At 47.4% G+C, this 14076-nt stretch overlaps 1 protein-coding gene across 3 annotated transcripts in view; it reads right to left on the reverse strand.

Annotated features, from left to right (window-relative positions):
• LIAS (lipoic acid synthetase) overlaps nucleotides 1-14076 on the reverse strand; it is a gene marked incomplete at both ends in the record, with an annotated part of 34848 nt that continues 20772 nt past the window's right edge. For all 3 annotated transcript variants that reach the window (XM_080697125.1, XM_080697124.1, XM_080697123.1), the window contains 2 exons: nucleotides 1-53; nucleotides 10417-10528. In XM_080697125.1, coding sequence (XP_080553251.1) covers nucleotides 1-53; nucleotides 10417-10528 — 165 coding nt within the window. The remainder of the gene's footprint in view (nucleotides 54-10416; nucleotides 10529-14076) is intronic.

Consider the following 14076-nt stretch of genomic DNA (forward strand, 5'->3'; position numbering starts at 1 on the left):
CTAAAGAGTTTTCCTTTTTCTTTTCTCCACTAGATTTTTCAGAAAAAATTCACCTAGTTGGGAAAAATAAAAATACATTGGCATTAATTTATCTTTTTTACTTTTTGTGGTACTGAGGTTGAACTAAGGGGCATTCTACCTCTGAGCTACACTCCTAGCCGCATATTGTATATTATTCTTTATTTTAAAACAGAGTCTCATGCCGGGCATGGTGGCGCACGCTTGTAATCCCCGCGCTTGGGAGGCTGAGACAGGTGGATTGCATGGGTTCAAAGCCAGCCTCAGCTACTGAGTGAGGCTCTCAGCAACTTAGTGAGACCCTGTTTCCAAATAAAATATAAAATAGGTCTGGGAGTATAGCCCAGAGGTAGAAAGCCTCTGGGTTCCACCCCCAGAGCCACCAAAAAAAAAAAAAAATAAATAAATAAATAAATAAATAAATAAATAAATAAATAAATAAAACAGAGTCTCAGCTGGGCGTGGTGGGCACGCTTGTAATCCCAGCATTCGGGAGGCTGAGACCGGAGGATTGTGGTTCACGGACAGCCTCAGCTACTTAGTGAGGCCCTCTGCAACTCAGTGAGGCCCTGTTTCAAAATAAAGAATAAAAAATAGGGCAGAAGGGGTAGCTCAGAGGTAGAATGCCCCTGGGTTCCATCCCCAGACCCACACACACACAAAATAAATAAAAAATAAAACAGAGTCTCACTAAATTTCAGAGAGCCTCACTAAGTATGTGAAGCTGGCTGCATACCTGTGATCCTCCTATCTCAGCTTCCCAAGTACTGGGATTACAGGTCTAAGGCACCATGCCCAGGTTAGCATCAATTCAAATTAAAGACTTGTATTTCAGAATTACATTTCCATGTTTTTCTTATACAGAATACTTTTAGCCATGTATGATGGCACATGCCTGTAATCCTAGTATTTGGGAGGCTGGGATAGGAGGATCATAGGTTAACAGCCAGACTCAGCAACTTAGTGAGACCATTTTAAAATAAATAAATAAAATAGGACTGGGGGTGTAGCTCAGAAGTAGATGCCCTGGGTTTAATCCCCCACCCCCACCTGACCCCTACCCATACCAAAAAGAATCCCTAGCAACACACACACACACACACAATACTTATACTTTTATATTTATAGGCATTTCTCTCCTCTCAAATCTCATAGAAAATGTTTTTGTGATCTAAATGTTGCCTGTATCTTGGGCTCATTTCCCCATCAATAATGACGTTGCCTATTTTCTCTCCCTTCCTCCTTCCATTCTTTCTTGGTACTGGGCATGAAACCCAGAAGTATTTTACCTTCTAGCCAGACTCCCAGTCCTATTTATTTAGTTAGTTAAGATTTTTTTCTTTTTTTCTTTTTTTTTTTTTTTTTGCCGGGCGTGGTGGCGCACGTTTGTAATCCCCTTGCTTGGGAGGCTGAGACAGGAGGATCGCACAGGTTTGAAGCCAGCCTCAGCTACTTAGTGAGGCTCTCAGCAATTTAGTGAGACCCTGTTTCCAAATAAAATATAAAAAAGGTCTGGGAGTAAGCCGGGCATGGTGGCACACACTTGTAATCCCAGCATTCGGGAGGCTGAGACTGGAGGATCGCGGTTCACGGACAGCCTCAGCTACTTAGTGAGGCCCTCTGCAACTCAGGGAGACCCGGTTTCAAAATAAAGAATAAAAAATAGGGCAGGGTTGTAGCTCAGAGGTCAAATGCCTCTGGGTTCCAGCCCCAGACTGGCAAAAAAAAAAAAAGGTCTGGGAGTATACCCTGGAGGATAGCCCGGAGGTAGAAAGCCTTGGGGTTCCACCCACAGTACCACCAAAAAAAAAAAAAAAAAGAGGGAGCCCTAGCTCCCCTCTAAAAAAAAAAAAAAGAGAGAGACCCTGTTTCCAAATAAAAAAATATAAAATAGGTCTGGGAGTGTAGGCCGGAGATAGAAGATAGAACCCAGGGGCATTATTCTACTTTTAAGCTACACCCTCAGCCCAATTTTTTATACTTTTCTACCCCAAAGTGACAGCCCCAGCCCTATTTTTTTAAATTAATTAATTTATTTATTTATTTATTTTTTGGTGGTACTGGGGGTGGAACCCAGAGGCTTTCTACTTCCGAGCTATACTCCCAGACCCATTTTATATTTTATTTGGAAACAGGGTCTCACTAAGTTGCTGAGAGCCACACTAAGTAGCTGAGGCTGGCTTTGAACCTGTGAGATTCTCCTGTCTCAGCCTCCCAAGCGCAGGGATTACAAGCGTACGCCACCCCGCCCGACTAATTTTTAAATTTTTTTAGTGGGCCTGAGGATGGAACCTAGGGGCATTTGTTTTATTTTGAGACAGGGTCTCACTAAGTAGCTGAGGTTTTCTACGAACTGCAATCCTCCAGTCTCAGCCTCCCAAATGCTGGGATTATAAGCGTGTGCTACTATGCCTGGCTTCCCAGTCCTATTTTTTTTTTCTTCTCTTCTCTTCTCTTCTCTTCTCTTCTCTTCTCTTCTCTTCTCTTCTCTTCTCTTCTCTTCTCTTCTCTTCTCTTCTTTTGGTGGTACTGGAGTTCCTGGAAGCCCTTCTACCTCTGGGCTATACTCCCAGACCTATTTTTATATATTTTTTATTTGGAAACAGGGTCTCTTAAGTCAGCGAGGTTGGCTTTGAACCTGCATGATCCTCCTGTCTCTGCCTCCCAAGTGTGGGGATTACAAGTGTGCGCCACCACCCGGCTTCCCAGCCCTATTTTTTAATTCTTTATTTTGAAACAGAGTCTCACTGAATTGCAAAGGGCCTCACTAAGTAGCTGAGGCTGCCTGCGAGCCTCGATCCTCCTGTCTCAGCCTCCCAAATGTTGGGATACAAGTGTGCACCACCATGCCCAGATAAGCTTTTTTTTGTATGTATGGGTCTGGGGATGGAACCCAGGGACATTCGACCTCCGAGCTATACCAATTGCCCTATTTTTTATTCTTTATTTTGAAACAGGATCTCACTGAGTTGCAATTGCTGAGGCTGGCTTGGAACTTTTGACCTTACCTCTCAGCCTCCTAAATATTAGGATTACAGGCGTATGCCACCATGCTCGGCTTCAACTATTATTTATTTTGTGGTACTCGAGACTGAACCCAGAGGTGTTCTATCACTGAGTCATATCCCCAGCTCTTGTTTGATTTTTACTTTGATATAGGGTCTTGCTAAGTCACCTAGGCTGGCCTCAAACTTTCCTGAGCCTCTTAAATTGCTGGGATTACAAGCATGTACTGTCATGCCCAGCTCTCAACTATTATTCTTTTTAATAATCCAGAATTAAAAATGGTGACCCCAGTGTATCTTTGGTCTATTTCTGTATATTCTACTTTCTGAGCACTATCTATTCCTCATCACTGACAAAAGTATTGCTGTTGGCAAAATTCATTTGAGAGAGCAATTTTGCTACATTATTAGCCTGGATCTGATGTTTGGAAAATAGACCTTGTCACGGATGAGCAGACTCATCTGATGGAATCTCTTCAGCTTGCTCCCCTCCAGGAACACAAGAGTGCCTCATTTATAATGGGCTTTCCCCCAGCCCGAGCTGTGCCTGTGTAATAAGCTGGCTACTTAGAGGGGCACATTCGCTTTCCAGGCCATTAGGGTTCCATTTAGTCTATCACTGCGGCAGCCCAGCTCAGTGTTTATGGCAGCGCTCAGCACTGGAGACCAGATTTTATTCGGATTTTGATTAAATTCTCTTTGTCACCTTACATATATGAGTAGAACTGTGATGACCATGTCCAAACCCCATCACCAATAATCCCAAGACTCTTAACCCAGCCAAGTACCCTGTGTGCTGCTCTGTACCTCATCTGAACCTGGTAGGAGCAGGCCGACCACGGGCTAATCCATCATGTGAATCTAATGCTCCAAGGACCAGACCTTATCTTTTACTGGTAATTTTAAAAGTTCATAATTCACTTCCTCATAAGTGTTAGAAATTTGCCTTTAAAAAAGAAAACTAAAGCCGGGCGTGGTGGTGCACGCTTGTAATCCCCGCGCTTGGGAGGCGGAGACAGGAGGATCGCGCAGGTTCGAAGCCAGCCGCGCTGGCGCTGGCGTAAGAGACCCTGTTTCAAAAAAATATAAAATAGGTCTGGGAGTGTAGCCCGGAGGTAGAAGGGCTTCCAGGAACCCCAGTACCACCAAAAAAAAAAAAAAAAAAAAAAAAAAGAAAACTAAAAGCTCTTTTTTAAGTGATAGTACTCAAGCTGGGTGTGATGGTGCATGCCTGTAATCCCAGTACTTAAGAGGCTAAGACAGGAGGATTGCAGGTTCAAGGACAGCCTTGCCAAGTAGTGAGACTCATCAACCCAGTGAGACTCAGTTTCCAAATAAAAATAAAACAGGTCTGGGGACATAGCTTGGAGGCTCAATCCCCAGTTTCTCACTCACACACACACACACACACACACACACACACACACACACACAATAAATAATAGTGCTCTAACCACTCTAGCGGCTGATACTGGTTCTATCCTTTATATATATTTTAGTTTGGCAGCAGTCCTGCTTAAAGAAGAAAGTACTTGTATTTTTGGGTTTTATAACTAGGATAAACATTTATTTATTTATTTATTTTTGCAGTACTGAGGACAGAAACTAGGGGTATTCTACCTCCACACTACACCCTGAGCTCTATTTTTTTTCCTTTATTTTGAAACAGGGTCTCACTAAGTTGTAGAGGGCCTCACTAAGTAGCTGAGGCTGGCCGCAAACCTAAGATCCTCCTGTTTCAGCCTCCCGGAATGCTGGGATTACAACCGTGCGCCACCAAGCCCGGCTTATTGTTAAGTTGGGTCCTGCACTCATGTGACTTTGTGTCACATGACCTCTGCAGGGCAAGGGAGGGGCTGAAACCCCCGCGAGAATTGGGCATTCCCGCGAGTAAACCCTCATCTCGCGAGATGCATGCCTTTAAAAGGAGAGCCCGCGTCCTCAAGCTTCGGACAGGCGCGCAGGCCCCACGGTGCCTCGCCCTGATCCCCGGGAGAGCCGTGCCATTAAAACTTTACATGCCACGTGTACCGGACCTCTCTCGTGTTTTTCACACTCCGCCGTATGCACATTATTTTTATTTTACTCGCATTTAATTTTTTATTTTACTTATCATTTGGTGCCGAACCGGGAGAACTCTTGGGTCCCTCCCCATTTTTTTTCCTTTTTTTTTTTTTTTTCTGTTTTCTCTTTTTATTTTTACTCTCTTTTTGAGCCCCGGACTCTCCGACCCGCCAGCAGCTCGACTGTGAGGTCCCACACCAGCGCTCCGCTTGCAGGCGTTGCTCCCACCACTGCCGCCGCTGCCGCCCCGTGCCTGCGTGGACTACCTCCTGCACGGGCCAGGACCTCTGCCTGCCGCTTGGACCTCCTAAAACCGCCGTTCCCGCCTGCCCACGCCGCCCGCCGCTGGAATGGGACCGCGCCGCCCGCGGACTGCGCCACGCCGTGCGCCTATGTCTTCTCCGCGCCTGGCGTTGCTTAGACCCGCCTGCCGGGGCCGCCTGCCTCCTCCATCTAGGCGGCCGCCACTCTGCTAAACAGCCCCCAGCCCGCCAAGTCCAGCCCGCGCTCCAGCTGGTTCCTCCACTCGGACTCGCGCCCTGGCGCCCTTCACCCTGTGCCTGCCCACCCCTGCTGCCTGGGCCTGGCCATTCCGGTAAGCAGCCACATGGAATTACTGGGGGGGGGGGTCGCCAGCTTTGGCCCGCCATCTTGGACACGTGAAATCACTGGGGGGCCGCCATCTTGGCCCCACCATCTTTAACCCCTCCCACCTCATGGCCTCACTGGAGGCCTCACCATCCTTAACCCCTCCCACCTCATGGCCTCACTGGAGACCTCTCCATCCTTAACCCCTCCCACCTCATGGCCTCACTGGAGGCCTCGCCATCCTTAACCCCTCCCACCTCATGGCCTCACTGGAGGCCTCGCCATCCTTAACCCCTCCCACCTCATGGCCTCACTGGAGGCCTCTCCATCCTTAACCCCTCCCACCTCATGGCCTCACTGGAGGCCTCGCCATCCTTAACCCCTCCCACCTCATGGCCTCACTGGAGGCCTCTCCATCCTTAACCCCTCCCACCTCATGGCCTCACTGGAGGCCTCGCCATCTTTAACCCCTCCCACCTCATGGCCTCACTGGAGGCCTCACAATCTTTAATCCCTCCCACTTTCCACTCCTAACCAATCCTAGGAGTCAGCGGCCATCTTTCTGGCCCGAGCCAGGCAGCTTGGCACTTGCTCTGCCTGCCAACTGCCTGCGCGGGCCAGGACCTCTGCCTGCTGCTTGTACCTCCTAAAGCACCATTCCAGCTTGGTTCTCCGGTCACCGCCGGGACCTCTGGCCGGTTTGCCCCACCCGCCCCGAGCCAGGCTCACTGGCGGTGCTCCTCGGGGCCCAGCCTCAACGTCTGGCGTGTGCCTGGAAGCCATTTTGTCTCCACGCCGCGGGCCCGGCAAGCCATGCCGCCTGCGCACCCCCACTGATCCCACCTGCGCCAGCCGCCAGTGCCATCCACACCAGCCACCGGCATCCACGCGCCCCGGCTCCACCACGCTCCCAGCAGCTTCTCAGCGCTTCTGTCGAAGCCAGCGCTGGCTGGCAACACTTCACTCCGGTAAACTGCCTCCTTCCCTTGGTTAGCGGGTTCCGGACTTGGGTCTCCCGGTCCACTGGGACCTAAAAATCCAAGCGCTTGGTGACCCATTGTCCCCCGGTCCACTGGGACCACGCTGCGGATGACCAGGTCATCCTCCGGTTTTGAGAAGGAATGAAGACGTTCTTCCCTATCTCTTAACCTCTGTTTCCGAACGATTGAGCAGGGAAATCGGGGACGCCCATTTCCTGTTCTTCGTTTCCGCCCGCGAACCAATTATGGGGAGTCGAACCTTTATACTAGCAGATGCCCTGAGAGCCTGTCTGCCTTGATACGAGTTGGGAAATAGGTTGCGGTGGCCCAGGAATAGTTAGGAACTTTTATAAGCGGTCTGGTATCCTTCCAAATGCTCTCCCCCATCAGCTTCCATTTATTTTCCCACCAGCTGCCATTTTGTGATGGCGCGTAGTCACTGCCTGGTGATGTCACAGTCGCCATCTTGGCCCGCGCCAGACTGCAATTTTGCTGGGCGGCCCGCGTGGGCGCGCCCTAGGTGCTGTGGAAAACGCCGGGGCTGGGGCGACACCCTCTGCCCGTGGGGAGTCTGCGTTGCCATTCTTGCCAGACACCAGCCCCGGGACGCGCTCTTTGTGAGTATAGGTCCGTCACAGCTGACAGAACCTTAACATAGCATCTAAGTTTTAATTCCAGAGAGAAACAGGCGGAAATGGAGCATACACTCCGACTTTGCCAAAAAGCAGATCCCTGGTAGCTGCCCTTTGGCTGGCGGTGGCGGCTCAGCCCCCTGGAGCGCCACCTACGTGTGGAGGACTGCAACAACAACTACCTCCAGGAGCCTGCCTCAAGTGGGGCAAAGCCACGCCTACCAATCAGACTGCTCGGCGTGTGGCCAGGAGGGCCACTGGAACAGTGCCCTTGGAAAAGGGTGAGCCCCAGGTGCCTCAACACAGGGGGAGCACCTTTCCAGACCAGGCCCCGCCGCTGGCCCTACTCAGCCTGGCTGAAGACTGATGGCTCCTGGATCCCTCAACCTCCATCCTCTTTGCCAGCTCAGGGTAGCTCTCCAGGTACTGAGTAAGCCAGTCTCCTTTTTGGTCGCCTGCTCAATCTCATGATTTGTTTTTTTCTTTAATAGCCCTTGCCTGTTCAAGCCTCCTCAAGCGCACATCACTAAGCTGTCCAGGGTAACCTCCAATTCGCACTGCAGCTATCCACCCACCTGCCCCCCCCCTTCTGGGGGACTGGATTCCCGACTCCTCCCGGCCTGGGGCCCCTGACGACGCCCCTTGACAGCAGGAAGAAGCTAGAGGGTCCAATCGTCATCCATTATCCCTACCATCAAAAGGCCGGAATGTTAAGTTGGGTCCTGCACTCATGTGACTTTGTGTCACATGACCTCTGCAGGGCAAGGGAGGGGCTGAAACCCCCGCGAGAATTGGGCATTCCCGCGAGTAAACCCTCATCTCGCGAGATGCATGCCTTTAAAAGGAGAGCCCGCGTCCTCAAGCTTCGGACAGGCGCGCGGGCCCCACGGTGCCTCGCCCTGATCCCCGGGAGAGCCGTGCCATTAAAACTTTACATGCCACGTGTACCGGACCTCTCTCGTGTTTTTCACACTCCGCCGTATGCACATTATTTTTATTTTACTCGCATTTAATTTTTTATTTTACTTATCACTTATTCTTTATTTTATGTATGTGCAGTACTTGGGATTGAACCAGGGTTATTCTACTTCCAACATACAATCCGGGCCCTATCTATCTGTTTGTCTGTCTATCTATCTATCTATCTATCTACCTATCTATCTGTCTATCTTTTGTGGTACTACTGAACCCAGGGACATTCTACCTCTAAGCTACATCCGGAGCCCTACTTTTTATTCTTTATTTTGAAACAGGGTCTACTAAGTTCTTCAGGCCCTCACTAATTTGCTGAGGCTGACTGTGGACCTGCAATCTTCCTGTCTCAGCTTCCTAAGTACTGGGATTACAAGCATGTGCCACCACACCTGACTTCCTTTTTTCCTTTTTTTGGTTTGAAATAGGGTCTCATTAGCTAGGCATGGTGGTACACATGAACTTGACTGTATTCCCAGTACTTGGGAGGCTGAGACAGGAGGATCACAGGTTCACAGTCAGCCTCAGCAAATTAGTGAGGCCCTGTAGAACTTAGTGAGACCCTGAACCAGGCATGGTGGCACATGCTGTAATCCCAGCATTTGGGAGGCTGAGACAGGAGGATCGCACAGATTCGAAGCCAGCCTCAGCTACTTAGTGAGGCTCTCAGCAACTTAGTGAGACCCTGTTTCCAAATAAAGTATAAAATATGTCTGGGAGTATAGCCCAGAGTTAGAAAAGCCCCTGTACACGTGTGCTCACACACACACACACACACACACACACACACTTTTTAAAAATCTCGCTAAATTACAGAGGACCTTAGTATAAGTTGCTGAACTTGCCTTCAAACCTGCAATCCTATTTCAGCTTCCCAAGTACTGAGATTACAGGCATGTACCACCACACCCAGCTTGAATCACTTTTTTCTTTGGTGGTTCTGGGGATGGAACGCAGGGGCATTTGGCCTCCAAGCTACATGTGTCCCCTATTTTTGTATTTTTATTTTGAAACAAGGTCTCACTGAGAGCCTCACTAAGTAGCTGAGGCTGTCCGCGAACCGCGATCCTCTGGTCTCAGCCTCCCGAATGCTGGGATTACAAGAATGTGCCATCACGCCTGGCTGAATCACTTTTTATCCCTTAGAAAATGTTTATTTTCATAAATCAGTTCAAGCAACTGATGAAAACAAGAGCTGAATTCCACAGGTAAAAAATTGCACTGGAGCTAGTAAAACCACTAAAAATTTCTTTTGGGAAAAATAATTGTATGTTTTTTTCCAATTACTTCTAGGGGAGAAAATACAAAAAAAATGAATAGTGCATGCAGCAATGCTATCAAATTTCAGTGCTTAAATTGATCTGAAACTGGAAGCCTGGAGATGCTGCTGGCACTTTCAAATGAATACACACTTTTCAGGAAACCCTATTATATGCTTGACATGCTTTGTCATTTTGGAATCATCTATTGCTGAAATCCATGGTGATCCAAGAGCTCATTGTTCCTGCTTCTGCCACAGCAGCTCAAGAGCCAAGGTAGGGAGTGACCTGTTTAAGGAACAGACGAGGCTTGAGAAAACCTTTTCTTCTTTTTCTTGGTACTGGTGATAAAACCCAAGGATATTCTACCTCTAAGCTATACCCTCAGCCCTTTTTTTTTTTCAATATGGGGATGGAACCCAGGGGCATTCTACCTCCGAGCTACACCCCCAGTCCTATTCTTTGAAACAGGGTCTCACTGAGTTGCAGAGGGCCTCACTAAGAAGCTGAGGCTGTCTGCAAAGTGCGATCCTCCTGTCTCAGCCTCCCAAACGCTGGGATTACAAGTGTGCACCACCACGGCCAAAAGCCCTTTGTATTTTTCACTTGGGAAAAGGGTCTCACTAAGTTGATATGACTGTCCTCGAACCTGTGATCCTCCTATCTCAGCCTCCCAAGTACTGAGATAACAGGTGGGTGTCACCACACCTGGCGGAAAAACTAAGTATAACTCCTATGAAGCATAGCTCTGAAGGGCATTCCAAAAAAATCCTTCCTTCCCCTGACAAAAGATAACTGCAGTGTTTAGAATTTGCCTCAGACCTTTGGCAATTTGAAGTAAGACTTAGCATGGAAAATTAAGGGCTTCAATAAAGCCATGCCCTGAAATACAACTTACCTGCTTTATATGAAGAACGCACCAAAGGGCCGCTAGCAGTATAATGAAATCCCAGTTCATTTCCTACCTTTTCCCAGTATTTAAACTTCTCAGGAGTAACATATTCTTCAACCTAGATTTAAATAATTACATCATGTCAGATTAAAGTATTCCTCTAAAGAATTTTGACTCTCTCTATATAAAGTATATAGCTCTGTATTCAGAATGGTTTTTACTTTGCCTTTTACCCAGATTCCTCCTGGGTTTCCCCTCTCTGACCACATGTCTATGGATTACTTGCTAGTCACTCTATTAGAATGTAATTACAGGGAATTAGAAAGGAGATGAAACGTGGCTTTATAAGACATTCACTATTTCAAAGGATAAAAAAAGAAGATGAAGCCATTTACAGAGATTTTTTTTTTTTTTTTTTTTTTTTTTTTTTTTGCGGGTCTGGGGATGGAACCTAGGTTCATTCGACCTCTGAGCTACACCCCCTGCCCTATTTTTTATTCTTTATTTTGAAACCGGATCTCACTGAGTTGCAGAGGGCCACACTAAGTAGCTGAGGCTGTCCCCGAACCGGGGTCCTCTGGTCTCAGCCTTCTGAATGCTGGGATTACAAGCGTGCGCCACCACGCCCAGCTTTATTTACAGAGATTTTTAATCTGTTTTTTTTTTTCTTCATCCATTAAGAAGTAGAATTAAGCCAGTCATGATGGCACATGCCTGTAGTCCTTGTACTTAGGAGGCTAAGTCATAATAAGGATCACAAGTTCAAGTACAGCCTCAGCAAGTACTGAGACCTGGATTCAAAATTTAAAAATAAAGATAGGCCAGGAGTGGTGGCACACGCTTGTAATCCCAGCATTTGGGAGGCCGAGACTGGAGGAACACGGTTCGCGGACAGCCTCAGCTACTTAGTGAGGCCCTCTGCAACTCAGTGAGACCCTGTTTCAAAATAAAGAATAAAAAATGGGCAGGGGGTGTGGCTCGGAGGTCAAATGCCTCTGGGTTCCACCCCCAGACCCACAAAAAAATAAAATAAAATAAAAATAAAGATAGGTGTATTGGTGCACACTTGTAATCACAGTACTTAGGAGGCTGAGACGGAAGGTTCACAGCCAGACTCAGCTACTTAGTGAGGCCCTCTGTAACTTAGCGAGACCCTGTTTCTAAATAAAGAATAAAAAATTGGGCTGGGGGTATAGCTTGGAGGTAAAATGCCCTGGGTTCAACACCCAGTACCAAAACAAAACAAAAAAACAGACAGGTGTAATGGTGCATGCTTGTAATCCCAGTACATAGGAGGCTAAGACAGGAGGATCACAGGTTCTCAACCAGTCTCATCAAGTAGTGAGACTGTCATTAACCTAGTCAGACCCTGATTCAATATAAAAGAATAAAACAGGGCCAGTAGTGTAGCTCAAAGATAGAATGGCCCTGGGTTCCCCAATACCACAAAAATAAATTAGTAAATACATAAATAAAAATCAGGCTGGGACATAGCTTGGAGGTAGAACACTCCTGAATTCAATCTCCAGCACCACACACAAACACACAAAAGGTAGAATTAAGAATTAGAGCCGGGCGTGGTGGCGCACGCTTGTAATCCCCGCGCTTGGGAGGCAGAGACAGGAGGATCACGCAGGTTCGAAGCCAGCCGCATGCGCTGGCTTAGGAGACCCTGTTTCCAAATAAAAAAAAATGTAAAAATAGGTCTGGGAGTGTAGCCCGGAGGTAGAAGGGCTTCCAGGAACCCCAGTACCACCAAAAAAAAAAAAAAAAAAAGAATTAGAGCCAGGTGTGGTGGTGCATGCTTGTGATCCCCCAGCATTTGGGAGAATGAGACAGAAGGATCACGGCTTGAGGATAGCCTCAGCTATTATATAGTGAGACCCTGTTTCAAAATAAAGAATAAAAAAGAGTGCTGAGAGTATAGCTCAGAGGTAGAATGCTCCTGTGTTCCATCCCCAGTAGTGAAAAAATAGAAAAAATTAGAACTATTCCTGGTGTGTGTGTGTGTGTGTGTGTGTGTGTGTGTGTGTGTGTGTGTGTGTGTGTGTTGCTGGGGATTGAACCCAGGAGCATTCTACCTCCAAGCTGCACCCCCAGCCCAATTTTTTATTCTTTATTTTGAAACAGGTTCGCACTAAGTTGCAGAGGCCTCACTAAGTAGCTGAGAATGGCCGCAAACCTGTGATTTTACTGTCTCGGCCTCCCAAATGCTGAGATAACAAGTGTGTGCCACCACGCCCGGCAATATTCCTGTTGATTTTAGTGGTGGTACTAGGGGTGGAACCCAGAGGCTTTCTACCTCCGGACTATACTCCCAGACCTTTTTTTTTTTTTTTTGGAAACAGGGTCTCGCTAAGTTGCTGAAAGCCTAAGTAGCTGAGGCTGGCTTCAAACCCGTGTGATCCTCCTGTCTCAGTCTCCCAAGCATGGGGATTACAAGCGTGCACCACCGCGCCTGGCCTCCCTGTTGATTTTAAATGTCAGAATGGTAAACTCTTGAACGCTGCCATATTAGGAGAACTAGGTAACAAAAAGTATTTCTCACCGAAATGCTTTTTTTTATATACCCAGTATTCAATCGCTCGCGCTCGCTCGCGCGCGCTCTCTCTCTCTCTCTCTCTCTCTATATATATATATATATATATTTTTTTTTTTTTTTTGCGGGTCTGGGGATGGAACCAGGGGGCATTCAACCTCCAAGCTACACCCCCTGCCCTAGTTTTTATTCTTTAATTTGAAACAGGATCTAACTAAGTTGCAGAGGGCCTCACTAAGTGGCTGAGGCTGTCCACAAACTGCGATCCTCCTGTCTCAGCCTCCCGAATGCTGGGATTACAACCGTGCGCCACAACGCCCGGCTGTAGTATTCAGTCTTTAAATGTAATACAGCCTCTGACTGTTGAACTTCCTCTCAGTAAGATTTTTTTTTGTGTGTGTGTGGTACTGGGGTTCCTGGAAGCCCTTCTACCTCCGGGCTACACTCCCAGACCTATTTTATATTTTGAAACAGGGTCTCTTAAGCCACTCCTGTCTCCGCCTCCCAAGCGCAGGGATTACAAGCGTGCACCACCACGCCTGGCTCAGTAAGATTTTTTACTTTCCTCTCAGAAAGATTTTATAGTACTGCATGCTCACATACAAATCTTAATGTCTCAGAAATGTTACACTTAACGAAAATTTTTTTTATTTTGTGAAAAAAAAAAGAGGCCTGAGGGTATACAGTAGTAGAGCACTTGCCTATCATGCACAGTGCCCTGTGTTCAATCACCAGCACTACAAAAATAAAAATTAAAAAAATATTCAAAACAGCCAGGCGTGGTGGCGCACGTTTGTAATCCAGCATTTTGGAGGCTGAGATAGGAGTATCATGGTTTGTGGATAGCCTCAGCTACTTAGCAAGGCCCTTTGCAACTCTAATTAGTGAGACCCTATTTCAAAATAAAGAATAAAAAATAAGAAAAAAAGGCTGGGGGTGTAGCTCGGAGATAGAATACTCCTGGGTTCCATCCCCAGTACCGGAAAACAAAAGTCAAAACAAAAAAGAATGAGGCATTCTTTTCTTTTTTTCTTTTTTCTGTTAATCCCAGGGCAAGCACTCTCCCACTGAGCTACACTCCCAGCCCACACCCCTCGGAGTCTCCAAGACAAGACTGTCTCATTCAC

The sequence above is a fragment of the Muscardinus avellanarius genome, assembly GCF_963383645.1.
Source record: "Muscardinus avellanarius genome assembly, chromosome: 6".
Classification (NCBI taxonomy): Eukaryota; Metazoa; Chordata; class Mammalia; order Rodentia; family Gliridae; genus Muscardinus; species Muscardinus avellanarius.